The sequence below is a fragment of the Coregonus clupeaformis genome, unplaced genomic scaffold, assembly GCF_020615455.1.
Source record: "Coregonus clupeaformis isolate EN_2021a unplaced genomic scaffold, ASM2061545v1 scaf0005, whole genome shotgun sequence".
Classification (NCBI taxonomy): domain Eukaryota; kingdom Metazoa; phylum Chordata; class Actinopteri; order Salmoniformes; family Salmonidae; genus Coregonus; species Coregonus clupeaformis.
The window spans coordinates 1,090,888-1,110,082 of NW_025533460.1; the positions used below are offsets into that span (position 1 = coordinate 1,090,888).

Sequence of the window (19,195 nt, forward strand, 5' to 3'; positions counted from 1 at the left end):
CCAAGGTGTGCTGAATGAACACATTTGATCACGATTCAGGAATAATATACCAGTGTGGATTGAAAGGACCAAAGGACCAAAACTTCAAGTTTAAACGGGCCCACTGATTGTGACCCAAATGGCACCCTATTCCCTATATAGTGCACTACTTTTGACCAGGGCCCATAAGGCGCTGGTTAAAAGTAGAGCATTATGTAGGGAAAGGGTCCCATTAGGAACACAACCGCTGCTCGAAGCAGATGCCTCCAATCTTCTCTCTCCCTGCTCAGGACAGAGCCAACTGAATATGTTATGTGATGATTCTTGTAGGTCTCAGACAGCAAGTGCAGTACAATACACATCATTCAATATACTTCTTGTTGTCTGCAAATACATTTTGGATACCATTTGCAGTGTCATCAATTGTAATATGCAGAAGTCAATGCACTTAGCATTATATACTTGCAATTAACATTTTTGGCAAATGTTTCCAGATTTTTCTGATAAATGAAGAATAGGACATGAAGAATAAGAACTGAAGAAGCCTCTAAGTTTTAGCTGAATCCTCTCCTGGTCTCCCTCAAACTCCATCTATGACTGTTATACTTCAATGTCTCTCCCCTTTTATTTACGGTGAAGTCTCCAACACTAGCGGCTCATAGCCAAAACCAACACTTCCCCTGTCAAGTTGGAACACAAAAAGCCTTGGAGGCTAAACCAAAAACCAAAAATAGCAGTCAAGGTTTGGCAGATGGTCGGAACAAGTGATTGCATCCCACAATTAAAAAGGTGGGGGAAAAAAGTGGCATGAGAAAAATAAAGATTTATTCATGCTGTCATGAAAGTATAATGAATCAATACAAAGCTTCATTGCAGATTAATCTCCAATTTAGCACGCCTTTGTGAGCAGTCTAATTAGCAACAGGTTTTGAGTGTAAATAATGGCTAAAGTGTTGATCTTCTTGTATACGTTTTTTTTTTTTTACGGTGAATCCAATAATTCCAACTCAGGCACATTTTCAAAAAAGGTCATGGTAGATGCTTCAGTTTGGCCATTTAAACCATTGACCAATGACCACACATTCATATTACTGTCCACCAAATCGGGAAGAACCAAAGTTTAAGACGAACAAGCCAAGTTTTACCCCTGGAGAAAACCTAGCAGCAGAGAAGAAGAGGCGAAGCGAGAGGTTTTATTCAGCCCAAAATCTGTCCACGAAAATAAACCCACGAAGTGAGGAATCTTTGTATGGAGGTCAATGAGTGTCGAATTTGGTCAACAACATTTTCTATTGCTAATTTGCTACGTATGGCTTATTTGATCGAATAGAAGTTTTGTAATTGTTAGGTTGTTACGAATAAAAGGATACAAGTGGATGTGGCATGTGGCATTTCGGCAACTTTGGGAAAAAAATGACTTTATATCGGAGTTGTGCCTGTTGCCATAGCGATAGATAGGACTCATCATGGATATAACCCTTTTTAGCATGGACATTGCAATTGAGGACTTCCATTTTAAAGTAGTCAACTGGGTGGGGATTCCTATTAGTTGGGAGCAATCAGCCAATGAAGAAGACGAAAACTGACTACTTTAAATGGAGATGCCCATGCTGTCACAGACACAAAGGAGTCCTCTATCTATCTCTATGGCATGTTGTTCACACACGTATCTGCCCTTTCATTGGCTAGAATGGTCCCACCTGATCTCGCCTCCTCCGGCCTGCCTTCCATCTTTGAGGACATGTATTTCCATTGTTAGAGGGGTCACTTGACTATCTTGTCAATATAATAGACAATCTTTTCTAGCCGTCATTTTGGTCATCCATTTTTCTGTCCTTGCATGGGAAGAGCTGATGCTCCTATCAGCAAGGCAAAAAGTTCAGTTTATCCAACATCCAACTGATATGTCTGTAATAACGGGGTTTTAGTTTTGGTCTTCTACCCTCCGGAAAACTGCCAGGTAGTTCTTCCCTCCGTTCCTCTGCACCTTCTTCCCCTCCTCTGTACAGGTTCCCAGGCGACTGATGATGACATCATCAACCTGCCAAACAAAGGGACAATTTTGAAGGGTCTGAAGAGCGCTACCCCAAAATTACCATTACTATTTTGGGGGTTTTAATAGTAGAATTACTATTTGTCGATTTGTCTAATTTACCAGGTTTCCTAATCATATAATATTTGGGATGGCTTAAAAACTGTATGATACTGGCAAGTATGTTGACAATGTTTTCTAAATTGGAAGGTAGGAAGATTGTTGGATATACTTAACAAAAATCAAGTTCTGAACATAAGGCTGGAGTTATGCTAAGCAACTTTCACGCAAGTGACATAATTTCAAGAAACTTTGCTGATACATGAGGCAATGCAACAGCCAATCAAATTGAAGCTGCTTTTGTCATATAATTCCTCCATATGCTATGAAAATTCTAAACTCACCCAATGTCATCTGCTGCATTACACCGCGATTTCACAAATGATTTGTTTCTCCAACCGTTTGGTTATTGTATAAGGATTGATTTAGACAAAATACTGGCTGTACAACTTAGCTAGCCAAAATGAAATTGCCAGCACTGTTTATCAAAATAGCTACCTAATGTCTCTCCTGTCCACCTTGATCGCGGGTTTACCGTAGCACTGACAGCTGTGTTGTTGACATGACAACTTGGTCAGAGTTCCGAACCTTCGAATGGATCATGTTACAAAAGCATTTGTTTTGATTGGTTGTTGTTCGCAACTAGTTGCAAGTTGAAAGGTTGCAACTGGATGCAAACAAGTTGCAGATGAGTTGCTGGGGGGTGTTTCACTAAGCAATCAAGAAGCAACTCAGTGACAAGCAACCAAAGTTGCGTGAAAGTTGCTTCGTCTAACTCCAGGCTAAGGAGTTTCACTTCTTTGTTACAATCAATTTCTCACTTGCTTATATGGGGTTCAAGGTTGGCTTCTCTATGACAAATATTATGACAAAGTATTACATAAGTAAAAACAGAATTGATATTAATTGTCAAGAAGGACTGTCTAAAATGTCAGTCATCGTACCAGTTCTGCATCGGGGACCCGTGTGAACAGCAGATGCTCACTGAAATGTTTCACCATCCAGAGATGCACTTCCTCCACGTCTGTGTTGGTGTACACCAAACCCTGGGAGACACAAAACAAGAGTTAACACAATGTCCTCATAATTAAGTTTATACAACAGGTGGGTCTAATCCTGAATGCTGATTGGTTAAAACCACATTCCAGCCAGTGTCTATTCCACAAGTTACCACCGGCTAAATCGATGACGTTAAAATGCCTATTTACTCTGTTCCATCTGCCTGCACAATCCGCTGTCTCATCAGCCCAGCAATTTATAAACTTGATCTCCACTATAAAACGCATCTAGACATTATCTCACATTTCTTTTAGACTAACATTTAGTTTTCAACAGCTCAGATTTGTATAAACCTTGCTGTCTGTCTCTCCGACATTTGCAACATTGTTTCGATATTCAAATTCGATCTCCAGCTGTCCTATAGTAATGAACCTGTCGGGAGTCGGGACGAGACAGACGGGCAGGCAGCGTTTCTCAGCCAGTCGAAATCATGAATCAGCTGGCATAATTTTTATGGATATATACAAAGACACGTAAATTGAAAAAAGGTAAAACTAAATTAAGTGCAGCTAGTTTGCAGTCTTTCGAGCTTCAGTTTGAAGTGATTGTGTTAGCTGTGTTGTTGGCTAGCTCCTCTGAACAACAGTGCCCTGACGAGTGAGCAAATGTTCTATTCCAGGCGAAATCGAACTTCATAGCTCATTGATATGGATGTATCCACATAGAAAACAGCTTAAACAAATGCAGCTACTTTGCTGTTATTCTGGCTGCACTTTTTGACATGACTGTAAGTTAGCCGTAGTTCGCTAACTAGCAAGCAAGGGATAATAACGTTGCCAGCCAGTATGGCAATGGAACATTTAGAACGTCGACTGGGTCAGGTCCATAGATACAGAAATACTGGGTCACGTCTCTAGCAACCGAACCGATAGAACGAACGACCAGCCGGCTTGGGAAGCAACCCTAGATTTGTGTCGGGACTATATCTTGTGGAAGGATGAAAAAGTTAATGAAAATATGTCAATCAATATTTGAATATGTTGGTAACCCGTTGTATAAAAGTGATAATGCCCTCGAAGCCGGTGTTTGGAGGATATATTGGCACGGTTTGCCGGCCCTCGACAAACTAATGTTGAGATGAGTCCACGTCCCACAATCTGTTACTCAATTCCAAATGAATGGGAACGACAAGCACCATATTATAAGGTCAGTGTTTTTTCTGCATAGAAAAATCATGGGCGGGCCGCCATGTGTGTTTTTTCAGGCCGCCTAAGTACAATAAATAAATAAAATAATAAATAAAATAATTATGTATTTTTTAAATTGATGGTAAAACGTTTTCAGTGTAAACTTAGACTAAAACCAGATATAAAGTATTTAGAAAATATAACGGCCTACACTACCAGTCAAAAGTTTTAGAACACCTACACATTCAAGGGTTTTTCTTTATTTTTACTATTTTCTACATTGTAGAATAATACTGAAGACATCAAAACTATGAAATAACACATATGGAATCATGTAGTAACCAAAAAAGTGTTAAACAAATCCAAATATATTTTATATTTGAAATTCTTCAAATAGCCAGTTCTCTCTGCTACCACACGGCAAGCGGTACCTGAGCGCCAAGTCTGGGACCAAAAGGCTCCTGAACAGCTTCTACCCCCAAACCATAAGACTGCTGAACAGTTAATAAAATGGCTACCCGGACTATTTACATTGACCCCCTTTATTATTTATTGTAATTTTTGTTTTTTTGCACTGGCTCTATGCACACTCACTTCACTCTACCCATGAACTCACACATACTACACTGACACGCCAAACACACACACATTAACGCCACACACACAGACACATTTTCACTTACGCTGCTGCTACTCTGTTTATTATATACAGTTCAAGTCGGAAGTTTACATACACCTTAGCCAAATACATTTAAACTCAGTTTTTCACAATTCCTGACATTTAATCCTAGTAACAATTCCCTGTATTAGGTCAGTTAGGATCACCACTTTATTTTAAGAATGTGAAATGTCAGAATAATAGTAGAGGGAATGATTTATTTCAGCTTTTATTTCTGTCATCACATTCCCAGTGGGTCAGAAGTTTACATACACTCAATTAGTATTTGGTAGCATTGCCTTTAAATTGTTTAACTTGGGTCAAACGTTTCGGAAGTATGCTTTGGGTCATTGTCCATTTTGAAGACCCATTTGCGACCAAGCTTTAACTTCCTGACTGATGTCTTGAGATGTTGCTTCAATATATGCACATAATTTTCCTTCCTCATGATGCCATCTACTTTGTGAATTGCACCAGTCCCTCCTGCAGCAAAGCACCCCCACAGCATGATGCTGTCACCCCCGTGCTTCACGGTTGGGATGGTGTTCTTCGGCTTGCAAGATCCCCCTTTTTCCTCCAAACATAACAATGGTCATTATGGCCAAACAGTTCTATTTGTTTCATCAGACCAGAGGAAATTTCTCCAAAAAGTACGATCTTTGTCCCCATGTCCAGTTGCAAACCGTAGTCTGGCTTTTTTATGGCGGTTTTGGAGCAGTGGCTTCTTCCTTGCTGAGCGGCCTTCAGGTTATGTTGATATAGGACTCGTTTTACTGTGGATATAGATACTTTTGTACCCGTTTCCTCCAGCATCTTCACAAGGTCCTTTGCTGTTGTTCTGGAATTGATTTGCACTTTTCGCACAAAAGTATGTTCATCTCTAGGAGACGGAACGCGTCTCCTTCCTGAGAGGTATGACGGCTGCGAGGTCCCATGTGTTTACACTTGCGTACTATTGTTTGTACAGATGAACGTGGTACCTTCAGGCATTTGGAAATTGCTCCCAAGGATGAACCATACTTGTGGAGGTCTTCAGTTTTTTTTCTGAGGTCTTGGCTGATTTCTTTTGATTTTCCCATGGTGTCAAGCAAAGAGGCACTGAGTTTGAAGGTAGGCCTTGAAATACATCCACAGGTACATCTCCAATTGACTCAAATGATGTAAATTAGCCTATCAGAAGCTTCTAAAGACATGACATCATTTTCTGGAATTTTCCAAGCTGTTTAAAAGGCACAGTCAACTTAGTGTATGTAAACTTCTGACCCACTGGAATTGTGATACAGTGAATTATAAGTGAAATGATCTGTCTGTAAACAGTTGTAGAAATTACTTGTGTCATGCACAAAGTAGATGTCCTAACCGACTTATCAAAACTATAGTTTGTTAACAAGACATTTGTGGAGTGGTTGAAAAACAAGTTTTAATGACTCCAACCTAAGTGTATGTAAACTTCCGACTTCAACTGTATCCTGATTGCCACTTTCACCCCTACCTACATGTGCAGTACATACTTTATTACCTCAACTACATAGTACCCCTGCACATTGACTCTGTACTGGTACTCCGTGTATATAGCCTCATTATTGTTATTTTACTGTGCTACTATTTCCTTTTTTATTCAGCAAATATTTGTCTTACTTTTTAACTCTGCATTTTTGGGAACGGGCTCGAAAGTAAGCATTTAACCAATAACATTTTCTTTGAAACATGCCTTGGTGTGGTGGCCTTAAATACTTTGAAGAGCAAAGGTTTCTTTTTTTCCTCAAAAGGACAGAAATAACCCAAAGCCAACAGAGGTTTATAACCTGTGTCATTGTAGTTTACATTGGAGCGCAGACAGATAGTATAATTAGAACAGGGCTTTCTTGGAAAACTCAGTAATGGCATAGATTTGCACAGCGCCCGGTTGTTAGCTCAGTGATGTAGCGTTCACGTTGAGGCCAGGAGGTGGGGAGCCGTGGAGGTGGGGGGAGGGTGTGTGTGATGGAGGTGTGTTCTGGGCGGATCGATGTTGTAGTCTAAATTGCCAGAGAAAAATTCTCTAGACAGCTCTCCACCTCCACCCCCCAGAGGAGATCAGTGTCTGGCTTGGGCCCCGTGTCAGTGCTGCGGAGTGTAACGATAAAGCCTACAGACGGACGCACGTGAGCACATTAAAATCCCACATGCACAAACATAAGCCTCCCATTGTTCTCCCAATCCTCAGTCTCTCCTCGCTGCCACAGTGAACTGACACCAAGAGCCCCACACAAATCTGACATGTATGAAACGGTGAGGCAGATAACAGACAGATGAGGAGGATAGAAAGCAAGTGAGGGTGAGGTCAATTCCAGGCCATTTATGCAATGTACAGTGGGGGAAAAAAGTATTTAGTCAGCCACCAATTGTGCAAGTTCTCCCACTTAAAAAGATGAGAGAGGCCTGTAATTATCATCATAGGTACACGTCAACTATGACAGACAAATTGAGAAAAAAAAATCCAGAAAATCACATTGAATGAATTTATTTGCAAATTATGGTGGAAAATAAGTATTTGGTCACCTACAAACAAGCAATATTTCTGGCTCTCACAGACCTTTAACTTCTTCTTTAAGAGGCTCCTCTGTCCTCCACTCGTTACCTGTATTAATGGCACCTGTTTGAACTTGTTATCAGTATAAAAGACACCTGTCCACAACCTCAAACAGTCACACTCCAAACTCCACTATGGCCAAGACCAAAGAGCTGTCAAAGGACACCAGAAACAAAATTGTAGACCTGCACCAGGCTGGGAAGACTGAATCTGCAATAGGTAAGCAGCTTGGTTTGAAGAAATCAACTGTGGGAGCAATTATTAGGAAATGGATGACATACAACTGTGGGAGCAATTATTAGGAAATGGATGACATACAAGACCACTGATAATCTCCCTCGATCTGGGGCTCCACGCAAGATCTCACCCCGTGGGGTCAAAATGATCACAAGAACGGTGAGCAAAAATCCCAGAACCACACGGGGGGACCTAGTGAATGACCTGCAGAGAGCTGGGACCAAAGTAACAAAGCCTACCATCAGTAACACACTACGCCGCCAGGGACTCAAATCCTGCAGTGCCAGACGTGTCCCCCTGCTTAAGCCAGTACATGTCCAGGCCCGTCTGAAGTTTGCTAGAGTGCATTTGGATGATCCAGAAGAGGATTGGGAGAATGTCATATGGTCAGATGAAACCAAAATAGAACTTTTTGGTAAAAACTCAACTCGTCGTGTTTGGAGGACAAAGAATGCTGAGTTGCATCCAAAGAACACCATACCTACTGTGAAGCATGGGGGTGGAAACATCATGCTTTGGGGCTGTTTTTCTGCAAAGGGACCAGGACGACTGATCCGTGTAAAGGAAAGAATGAATGGGGCCATGTATCGTGAGATTTTGAGTGAAAACCTCCTTCCATCAGCAAGGGCATTGAAGATGAAACGTGGCTGGGTCTTTCAGCATGACAATGATCCCAAACACACCGCCCGGGCAACGAAGGAGTGGCTTCGTAAGAAGCATTTCAAGGTCCTGGAGTGGCCTAGCCAGTCTCCAGATCTCAACCCCATAGAAAATCTTTGGAGGGAGTTGAAAGTCCGTGTTGCCCAGCGACAGCCCCAAAACATCACTGCTCTAGAGGAGATCTGCATGGAGGAATGGGCCAAAATACCAGCAACAGTGTGTGAAAACCTTGTGAAGACTTACAGAAAACGTTTGACCTGTGTCATTGCCAACAAAGGGTATATAACAAAGTATTGAGAAACTTTTGTTATTGACCAAATACTTATTTTCCACCATAATTTGCAAATAAATTCATAAAAAATCCTACAATGTGATTTTCTGGATTTTTTTTTCTCATTTTGTCTGTCATAGTTGACATGTACCTATGATGAAAATTACAGGCCTCTCTCATCTTTTTAAGTGGGAGAACTTGCACAATTGGTGGCTGACTAAATACTTTTTTTCCCCCACTGTAGCTAGTACTGTCCTCTCATATGTATCATATGTCTTGCTGTTGGAAAAAGTAACTGAAGACCCTTCCCATTGCTCAACCACATCCCTAACTCAACTGTTGACTTTGGGTGCCCCTGATGAACCCCCCCCCATACGCTGTGCTCTGTCCTTAACCCTACTCTCAGTGTGTAGGCTACGCCTTGACTTCTTTCTCCAACCGAGACTGCTCTTCTCTGTGTCACAGAGGCTCTCCGCACTACCAAAGCTGACTCTGTTCTCATCCTCCTAAATCCATCCGCTGCCTTCGACACTGTGAACCATCATCTCAGGCTCTGCACACTCTTGGATTGCATCCTACCTGGCAGGCTGTTCCTTCCAGGTGATGTGGAGAGGATATGTGTCTGCACCACATACTCTCACTACTGGTGTGCCCCAGGGCTCGGTTCTAGGCCTATCTCAGCCTGGATGTCGGCCCACCAACTCAAGCTCAACCTCGACAAGACGGAGCTGCTCTTCCTCCCGGGGAAGGCCTGCCCAATCAAAGACCTCTCCATCACGGTTGACAACTCCACAGTGTCGCCCTCCCAGAGTGCAAAGAACCTTGGCGTGACACTGGACAACAGCCTGTCGTTCTCTGCAAACATCAAAGCAGTGACCCGCTCCTGCAGGTTCATGCTCTACAACATCCGTAGAGTATGACCCTAACTCACACAGGAAGCGGCGCAGGTCCTAATCCAGGCACTTGTCTTCTCCTATCTGGACTACTGCAACTCGCTGTTGGCTGGGCTCCCCGCTTGTGCCATCAAACCCCTGCAACTTATCCAGAACGCTGCAGCCCGCCTGGTTTTCAACCTTCCCAAGTTATTCCATGTCACCCCGCTCCTCCGCACACTCCATTGGCTTCCAGTCGAAGCTCGCATCCACTACAAGACCATGGTGCATGCCTACGGAGCAGCAAGAGGAACTGCCCCTCCCTACCTTCAGGCTATGCTCAAACACTACACCCCAATCCGAGAACTCCATTCTGCCACCTCTGGTCTCTCGGACCTCCCACCCCTAGGGGAAAGAACTCCCGCTCAGCCCAGTCCAAGCTCTTCTCTATCCTGGCACCCCAATGGTGGAACCAGCTTCCCACTGAAGCTAGGACAGCAGAGTCCCTGCCCATCATCTGAAAGCACCTGAAACCCTACCTCTTCAAAGAGTATCTTAAATAATCCCCCTCCTCACCTCAACTACTTTATTGAGGAAAAGTGTACTTACTATGCCTGTGTATATGTGGTTGTCCCACTTGAATGCACTAACCAAATGTAAGTCGCTCTGGATAAGAGCGTCTGCTAAATTACTAAAACGTAAATGTAGGCGTCCTATGCTCTGTCCTTACCCCTACTCTCAGTGTGTAGGCATACTCGGCCAACAGAGTGGGACTGATGATCCTCCACTTGTGCTTGGTCTTCTTGAAGTGCGGGTCAGGAAACAGGAAGAACATCTTACTGAGCTGAGGAGATAAATCAACAAAATGGTCACAATGCAAATAAGACCAGACAGACAGAGGCCAGGCATCTCAAGTTCAACTGACCTCAGTGAAGAAACACAGATCTATGAAACTAAGTCCTCCAGCTCGTACTTCCTCTGGTACTACTTTTACCATTTGTGAAAACAAGAGAACTATGCTGCTAAATATTCTCTTATATCAAACCAGTGTATCAATGTGGTTATTATTCAAACCAGTCTATCAAGTTATTATAGTCAGTTCTCTGTAGTTCTCATAATATTTTGGTGTCAGTTGTCAGGCAGCCCGCATTGTAAAGGTGGAAATTCCCTCTTTAAGTGATTTTTATTAAGATAAAGTCCCCCTCCCTTTGACAAGATGTACACAACTTACTACTATTAGTCTGACTGCGATATTAAAAACTGTTCCAGTTGACTCTTTTTTAAATAAATAATGTCATGTAAAAACAGAAAAACGGGGGGATAATCACAGAGGACTGCCGTCGCTCCAGGGTGGTTGGGACTGGGCCCCACTCTTCACAAAATGGAAAAAACGACACACTTTAATTAGTGCTCTGGCACAGTGTTAAAAAAGAACGTTGAGGGGAAACAAAGAGAGAAGACATATTGGGGAGTATAGCGCCGTTTCTACCCACACGTACATCATGCATGTGGGTGCGCAAATATCGCCCAGGGGCTCCCGTTTATGTCTGTGCATATGACAGAGAGAGTGTGTGTGTGTGTGTCGGTCGGTCTGTGTTTTTCCAAAGCACTTAATCCTCGACACAAAATGGGCAGGTCTCAATGACGTCATTACAGCCAAGCCGGTAAAAATAGTGCTCTGGGGTATTTCTTCCATAGATAGAATCTACACACTTTTTGCGTTCCTTTCAGTTGTCAGCCCCAGGTGTTACCCCCTCTCCTAGGACAGTAATATACTATAACATGTCTTGAGTGAAATTCACTGTCTCCTACCTGATGTACTGTCTGCTTAATCAAATCAAATTTTATTTGCCATCTGCGCCGAATACAACATGTGTAGACATTACCATGAAATGCTTACTTACAGCCCTTAACCAACAATGCATTTATTTTTTAATCGAAAAGTAAAATAAAACAGTGTTGAGAAAAAAAGAGCAGAAGTAAAATAAAATAACAGTAGGGAGGCTATATACAGGGGGGTACCAGTGCAGAGTCAATGTGCTAGTTGAGGTAATATGTACATGTGGGTAGAGTTAAAATGACTATGCATAAATAATTAACAGAGTAGCAGCAGCGTAGAAATGTGGAGTGGGGGTGGGGGGGCAGTGCAAATAGTCCGGGTAGCCATGATTAGTGTTCAGGAGTCTTATGGCTTGGGGTAGAAGCTGTTGAGAAGCCTTTTGGACCTAGACTTGGCGCTCCGGCACCGTTTGCCTTGCGGTAGCAGAGAGAACAGTCTATGACTAGGGTGGCTGGAGTCTTTCACAATTTTGAGGGCCTTCCTCTGACACCGCCTGGTATAGAGGTCCTGGATGGCAGGAAGCTTGGCCCCAGTGATGTACTGGGCCGTACGCAGTGCCTTGCGGTCGGAGGCCGAGCAGTTGCCATACCAGGCGGTGATGCAACCAGTCAGGATGCTCTCGATGGTGCAGCTGTAGAACTTTTTGAGGATCTGAGGACCCATGCCAAATCTTTTCAGTCTCCTGAGGGGGAATAGGCTTTGTCGTGCCCTCTTCACGACTGTCTTGGTGTGTTTGGACCATGATAGTTAGTTGGTGATGTGGACACCAAGGAACTTGAAGCTCTCAACCTGTTCCACTACAGCCCCGTCAATGAGAATGGGGGCGTGCTCAGTCCTCTTTTTTTACCTGTAGTCCACAATCATCTCCTTTGTCTTGGTCACGTTGAGGGAGAGGTTGTTATCCTGGCACCATACCGCCAGGTCTCTGACCTCCTCCCTATAGGCTGTCTCATCGTTGTCGGTGATCAGGCCTACCACTGTTGTGTCGTTGGCAAACTTAATGATGGTGTTGGAGTCGTGCCTGGCCATGCAGTCATGGGTGAACAGGGAGTACAGGTGGGGACTGAGCACGCACCCCTGAGGGGCCCCCTGTGTTGAGGATCAGCGTTGCAGGTGTGTTGTTACCTACCCTTACCACCTGGGTGCGGCCTGTCAGGAAGTCCAGGATACAATTGCAGAGGGAGGTGTTTAGTCCCAGGATCCTTAGCTTAGTGATGAGCTTTGAGGGCAGTATGGTGTTGAATGCTGAGCTGTAGTCAATGAATAGCATTCTCATGTAGGTGTTCCTCTTGTCCAGGTGGGAAAGGGCAGTGTGGAGTGCAATAGAGATTGCATCATCTGTGGATCTGTTGGGGCGGTATGCAAATTGGAGTGGGTCTAGGGTTTCTGGGATAATGGTGTTGGTGTGAGCCATGACCAGCCTTTCAAAGCACTTCATGGCTACAGACGTCAGTGCTACGGGTCGGTAGTCATTTAGGCAGGTTATCTTAGTGTCCTTGGGCACGGGGACTATGGTGGTCTGCTTCAAACATGTTGGTATTACTGACTCAGTCAGGGACATGTTGAAAATGTCAGTGAAGACACTTGCCAGTTGGTCAGCACATGCTCGGAGTACATGTCCTGGTAATCCGTCTGGCCCTGCGGCCTTGTGAATGTTGACCTGCTTAAAAGTCTTACTCACATCGGCTACGGAGAGCGTGATCACATAGTCATCCGGAACAGCTGGTGCTCTCATGCATGCTTCAGTGTTGCTTGCCTCGAAGCGAGCATAGAAGTGGTTTAGCTCGTCTGGTATGCTTGTGTCACTGGGCAGCTCGCAGCTGTGCTTCCCTTTGTAGTCTGTAATAGTTTTCAAGCCCTGCCACATCCGACGAGCGTCAGAGCTCATCATGTCAATGTGTCTATTCAAACCCAGCCAAGGAGCTATACTCCAATACAAGAAGTTGAAGGAAAATGTGACATTTTATCATTTCTTATTTGCTTTTACTTCCTTTTCCATTCGATTTGTTCACTTTAATGTGTGTTGCAATTTTAAATGTGCTTTACATAAAGTTTGATTTAGGTTACTCAGTCCTGGTACTGGAGGTTCCACTATGTAGGCTAAGCTAGCTTGTTTTATCAGTCATTCTGATTAATTGGGTTGAATTCTAAGGAGAAACCCTCCACTATTAGGCTGTAAAATACTGATTAGTGTATAGTCTTATGTTCAGCTGATGTGACGCCTGGCATGTGGTCACTGGCACGGTGTCACCTTTGTTGAGAAATTCATTAGAGGCTAAAATCTCTGGGTTGTGACATAAGGTTTGGAAATCATTAGCCATTGTTACTCTACGGTATAGAGATAAGAACTAAGTTGCTGTACTGGTCATATTGATACCTGGTGCTGCTGATCAAACACTTCCTATTGTTGCCACTAGAGGGCTGTAAACTACCTAATACAGATACTGTGCATTTCAAGTTTTATTAGTTGTGCATACGGGACACACATGGTATACACCATCCAACTAAATGCTTACTTGCAGGTTCCTTCTCGACAAGGCAACAACAATAATACATAATAAAAGATAAGGATACAAAAATAAAGTAAATGGCTCAGTAGAATAGAATAACTTTTTTAGCATAAGTATAATACAGGGAGGCACAATTCATAGTCCAATATTTGCACGTGTTTTGGGGAGGGGGGGATTGGGGGGGCAAGTGTTTAAATTGTGCAGTATTTAGCAATCGTAACAAGTGCTGGTAGCAGCAGTTGTGATGTGTGTGGGTTTATTTTACTCACTGATTGGTTATGAACATGTTGTGTATCCACTATTTTGTGATACACAGAAATATTTATATTGTGGTTGATAGGAAGGACACTTTATTTAATAATTACTACGGTGGATAGCTTCACATACCCTCAATGCCCAATGGTCAGAAAGCTGTACAAAAGTGTAGCAAACACCATTTGAATTTGAGCATCATTGCCAGGCATCAAAACATTTTGAAAACTTGCTGAATGGATTAAGTACTGTACTATTTAGAGGTGAGGTGTTTGACAGACATGTCTACAAATAAATATAAACACAATAGATACAAGGGCAAGGCAGAAGTGTTATGTGGCTGACAACCCCAGATGGTCTCTGGCTACCTCTTTCATCATCATTTATTTAAAGTGTATTTTACAAACAAATGTCACAGTACACTACACAGAAAAAAGAAAGAGGGAAAAAGGAAGACAGAAAAGGGGCGGGAACAGTTAAGTACCTGTCCCTTGGAGAAGAAGTTGGGCAGGTACTTCATGGCGTTGCTCCGTAAGCAGGCGATGTTCTGGTAGCTGCCCGTCTCTGCTGCACGCAGGGAGCGGATACGGTCCTGGACATAATCAGACACTTTGACACGGATCTCCAGGCCCAGGATCAGTTGGTTTGGGAAGAGCGGGGATAACTCCACTGAGATAGAGAGGAGGTAGGTTATTAATCTGACCTGGGAACAGGTGGCAAATAAAAAGTTGCAAGAACCACTAAAACAGAGTCTACTACGATACTGATGGCTGTGGAAAAGGAGAGGATACAGAATGTTGAAAGGTCATACTCCTCGATTCGCACAGCATGCGGTGCCGGAGCACCAAGTCTGTGACCCAAAGGCTCCTGAACAGCTTCTACCCCCAAGCCATAAGACTGCTGAACAGTTAATCAAATTGCTACCCTGACTATTTGCATTGACCCCCTTTTTATTTGCACTGACTCTCTTGCACCGGCTCTATGCACACACACTACACTGACATTCCAACACACACACACAAATTAACACCACACACATTCACACACAATGCTGCTACTGTTTTAATATCTATCCCGATTGCCTAGTCACTTTTACTCCAACTTACATGTACATATTACCTCAATTACACCTCAACTACCTCATACCCATTGGCATTGACTCATACCGGTACTCCTTGTATATAGTCTTGTTATTGTTATTGTGTTACCATTTCCTTTTTTGCACATTTGCCGTATATTTATTTACTCTGCATTGTTGGTAAAGGGCTCCTAAGTAAGCATTTCACGGTAAAGTCTACACCTGTTGTATTTGGAGCATGTGACAAATACAATTAGATTTGACTGTGTTCCCTGCATTAATCACTATAGGTTATTGTATTAAATATACAGAAAAAATACTGTACAATGTTATCATTTAGGTTAATCCAGGAATATAGACAGACAGAATATACTGTACACTCAGTGGCCAATTTATTAGGTACAACCATCTAGTACCGGGTCGGACCAACCTTTGCCTCCAGAACAGCCTGAGTTCTTTGAGGGAATGGAAACGTTTCTCAATTGGTATCAAGGGATCTAATGTGTGCCAGGAAAACATTCCCCACACCATTATACCACCGCCACCAGCCTGTATCGTTGACACCAGGCAGGATGGGGCAATGGACTCATGCTGCTTACGCCAAATCCTGACTCTGTCATCAGCATGACGCAACAGGAACCGTGATTCGTCGGACTAGGCTATGTTTTTCACTCCTCAATTGTCCAGTGTTGGTGATTGCGTGCCCACTGGAGCCGCTTGTTTTTAGGTGATAGGAGTGGATTCCGGTGTAGTCGTCTGCTGCAATAGTCCATCCGTGACAAGGACTAAGGAGTTGTGCGTTCTGAGATGCCATTCTACACACACAGTTGTACTACACCGTTATTTGCTTGTTTGTGGCCCGCCTGTTTGTGTGCACGATTCTTGTCATTCTCCTTCGACCTCTCATCAACAAACTGTTTTCACCCACAGGACTGCCGCTGACTGGATTTTATTTGTTCGTCACACCATTCTTGGTAAACCCTAGACACTGTCGTGCGTGAAAAGCCCAGGAGGCCAGCCGTTTCTGAGATACTGGAACCGGCGGGCCTGGCATCGATTATCATACCACCCTCAAAGTCGCTTAGGTCACTCGTGTTGCCCATTCTAATGTTCAAGCGAACAGTAACTGAATGCCTCAATGCCGGTCTGCCTGCTTTATATATCAAGCCATGGCCAAGTGACTCATTTTCGTTAACTGGCCACTGAGTGTACAATGAAAGAACCTACCAAGCCAAATCTCCTGACCATGTTGCAAGTCAACAGCACCCTCAGATGGAACAACCAAAAATGACACCTACAAAGGACAGTCTCACTCACATCAGTTCAATTTAGGACTGACAGTCCTCTGTCAACAACACTTGATGGTTGAGTATTTTTGTTAGTAAGCATGAGAATGATAAAGACTGGTGTTGGGTAATAAGGGTGAGGAATTATCATGGATTAGAAGACCATGCCATACCGAGAAGTCCCCCATATCCACAGCCGATGTCTGCAAACTCCACTTGTGCAGCCTTTTTGGTCGACTGGTGGTCGCTGAAGAACTCAGGGTACAGCTGGGACCAGTCCATGTCCTCTGGACAGACAGGGCTGAGAAGAGGTCATGGTGAAATAGGTAAAAGTATGAAATCAACAGACCTGAGCAAATGCTGACCAGCACAAGGTGAAACTGACTTCTAATCCAATGCAGTACTTTCTCTACGTTTACAAAATGTATTAATTACTAAATAACTACAGTGCACTTGGTCAATAGCTCATGTATAAGTAGCCTTTAATACCGGCTTCCTGACATAAAAGCAAGCTAGCTTGCTGATTAGGAAAGGCTTATATTCCACTGACATTTTCGTAATGTTGTCTTGTGCAATGATTTATATATACCATTTTGTGTAGCCAGAATGTTGTAAACTGTAATTTGAACTTCATCTGCTGGTTGTCCCTTGTGCCGTTGGAAATTTTATAAAAAATATCCACAGGATAGTTTTATTAAACAGACTTTTCGCTTAGTAATTTATGAGCTTGCGTTAAGTGATGAACAAACCGAAAGCCACGCAGACACGCGTTTTGGAAAGTCGTTTTAATGATACTTACTTTCCTGTGGATATTTTGAAAAAGTTCAAATGAGTTTATTCAACATTCTGACTTGTAAAACGACTGTTGTGTCGTCAGGCATCTAAACAAGCGACGAGTGAGGAGAGAGAACTCCACACGGAAGCGTAACAGCAATCTAGTTTAGAGAAACGTTTTGCTTTTGGCAATTTCTTGCTCAATAAAGCTGTGACGTGAAATGAATTCAAACATACAGTAGTACATCGACTAGAAGCTTGGCCAATTTTGCGGGCAACATGCGTTAGCTAACGAGTTAGCTTGCTAAACCTTTTACCAAAAGGACTGACGAGTGACTCACTATTCAAACGTGTGGTCTGCCATGGGATTCGAGTGGGCTCGCTGCCTGTAATATCGCTTCTGAGGCATCGACACGCTCATCTTGTATTAATTGAAGTATTAGATTCAAATGTATCTACGAGGTATCTACTTTGCTCCCACGGTGTTCTTTCCAGTTTTCGGTCGCTTCCTTTTTACGTCACCAGATGATGATAACAGATTCTGGATTCTAATTGGTTGTGGTGCAACAAAGCATCCAATGCGTTGATACAATCTACTATAGCCCACTGCTGAATTGTATCAATTCAAATGTTTACATTTCTCACTTCTATTTAGACGTTATTCTATTTCATTGTTTTGGGTCATTGTCATGCTGTAATACCCATCCACGACCCATTTTCAATGCCCTGGCTGAGGGAAGGAGGTTCTCACCCAAGATTTGACATTACATGGCCCTGTCCATCATCCCTTTGATGCGGTGAAGTTGTCCTGTCCCCTTAGCAGAAAAACACCCCCAAAGCATAATGTTTCCACCTCCATGTTTGACGGTGGGGATGGTGTTCTTGGGGTCATAGGCAGCATTCCTCCTCCTCCAAACACGGCGAGTTTAGTTGTTGCCAAAGAGCTCGATTTTGGTCTCATCTGACCACAACACTTTCACCCAGTTCTCCTCTGAATCATTCAGATGTTCATTGGCAAACTTCAGACAGGCCTGTATATGTGCTTTCTTGAGCAGGGGGACCTTGCGGGCGCTGCAGGATTTCAGTCCTTCACGGCGTAGTGTGTTACCAATTGTTTTCTTGGTGACTATGGTCCCAGCTGCCTTGAGATCATTAACAAGATCCTCCCGTGTAGTTCTGGGCTGATTCCTCACTGTTCTCATGATCATTGCAACTCCATGAGGTGAGATCTTGCATGGAGCCCCAGGCCGAGGGAGATTGACAGTTCTTTTGTGTTTCTTCCATTTGCGAATAATCGCACCAACTGTTGTCACCTTCTCACCAAGCTGCTTGGCAATGGTCTTGTAGCCCATTCCAGCCTTGTGTAGGTCTACAATCTTGTCCCTGACATCCTTGGAGAGCTCTTTGGTCTTGGCCATGGTGGAGAGTTTGGAATCTGATTGATTGATTGCTTCTGTGGACAGGTGTCTTTTATACAGGTAACAAACTGAGATTAGGAGCACTCCCTTTAAGAGTGTGCTCCTAATCTCAGCTCGTTACCTGTATAAAAGACACCTGGGAGCCAGAAATCTTTCTGATTGAGAGGGGGTCAAATACTTATTTCCCTCATTAAAATGCAAATCAATTTATTACATTTTTGACATGCGTTTTTCTGGATTTTTTTGTTGTTATTCTGTCTCTCACTGTTCAAATAAACCTACCATTAAAATTATAGACTGCAGCAGGGGATCAAATACTTTTTTTCCCTCACTGTATCTAGGAAAACCAAAGTTCCAAAGGCTGGGCCTAATATAGTGTATAAGAGGTTATACAATACGTTTTGTAGTGATTCCTATATTGAAGATATAAAGCATATTTGATGGTCTGTGGTGTGTAATGAGGAGCAACCAGACGCTGCACTTGACACATTTATGAAATTGCTTATTCCA

At 43.2% G+C, this 19,195-nt stretch overlaps 1 protein-coding gene across 2 annotated transcripts; it reads right to left on the bottom strand.

Annotated features, from left to right (window-relative positions):
• Positions 1–1,477: 1,477 nt before the first annotated feature.
• Positions 1,478–17,777, bottom strand: mettl1 (methyltransferase 1, tRNA methylguanosine). 2 transcript variants are annotated; one of them, XM_041891769.2, is made up of 6 exons: positions 17,609–17,777; positions 16,667–16,794; positions 14,614–14,798; positions 10,258–10,371; positions 3,016–3,117; positions 1,478–2,020 (listed from the first exon to the last, which is right to left on the bottom strand). In XM_041891769.2, exons 1-6 carry the CDS (start codon positions 17,686–17,688, stop codon positions 1,904–1,906), a joined length of 726 nt encoding a protein of 241 aa, XP_041747703.1. In that variant the 5' UTR covers positions 17,689–17,777; the 3' UTR covers positions 1,478–1,903. The 2 variants fall into 2 exon arrangements, with proteins under 2 accessions (XP_041747703.1, XP_041747704.1); XM_041891770.2 differs by lacking the exon at positions 10,258–10,371.
• Positions 17,778–19,195: the final 1,418 nt, after the last annotated feature.

Bases quoted from the DNA above. Each gene is read 5' to 3' on its own strand.
- mettl1 (XM_041891769.2), bottom strand. From the start codon at position 17,688: ATGAGCGTGTCGATGCCTCAGAAGCGATATTACAGGCAGCGAGCCCAC. The intron at 16,795-17,608 runs GTGAGTCACTCG...ACCTCTTCTCAG, and splicing joins GCAGACCACACGTTTGAATA to CCCTGTCTGTCCAGAGGACA. The intron at 2,021-3,015 runs GTACGATGACTG...TTTGTTTGGCAG, and splicing joins GGGTCCCCGATGCAGAACTG to GTTGATGATGTCATCATCAG.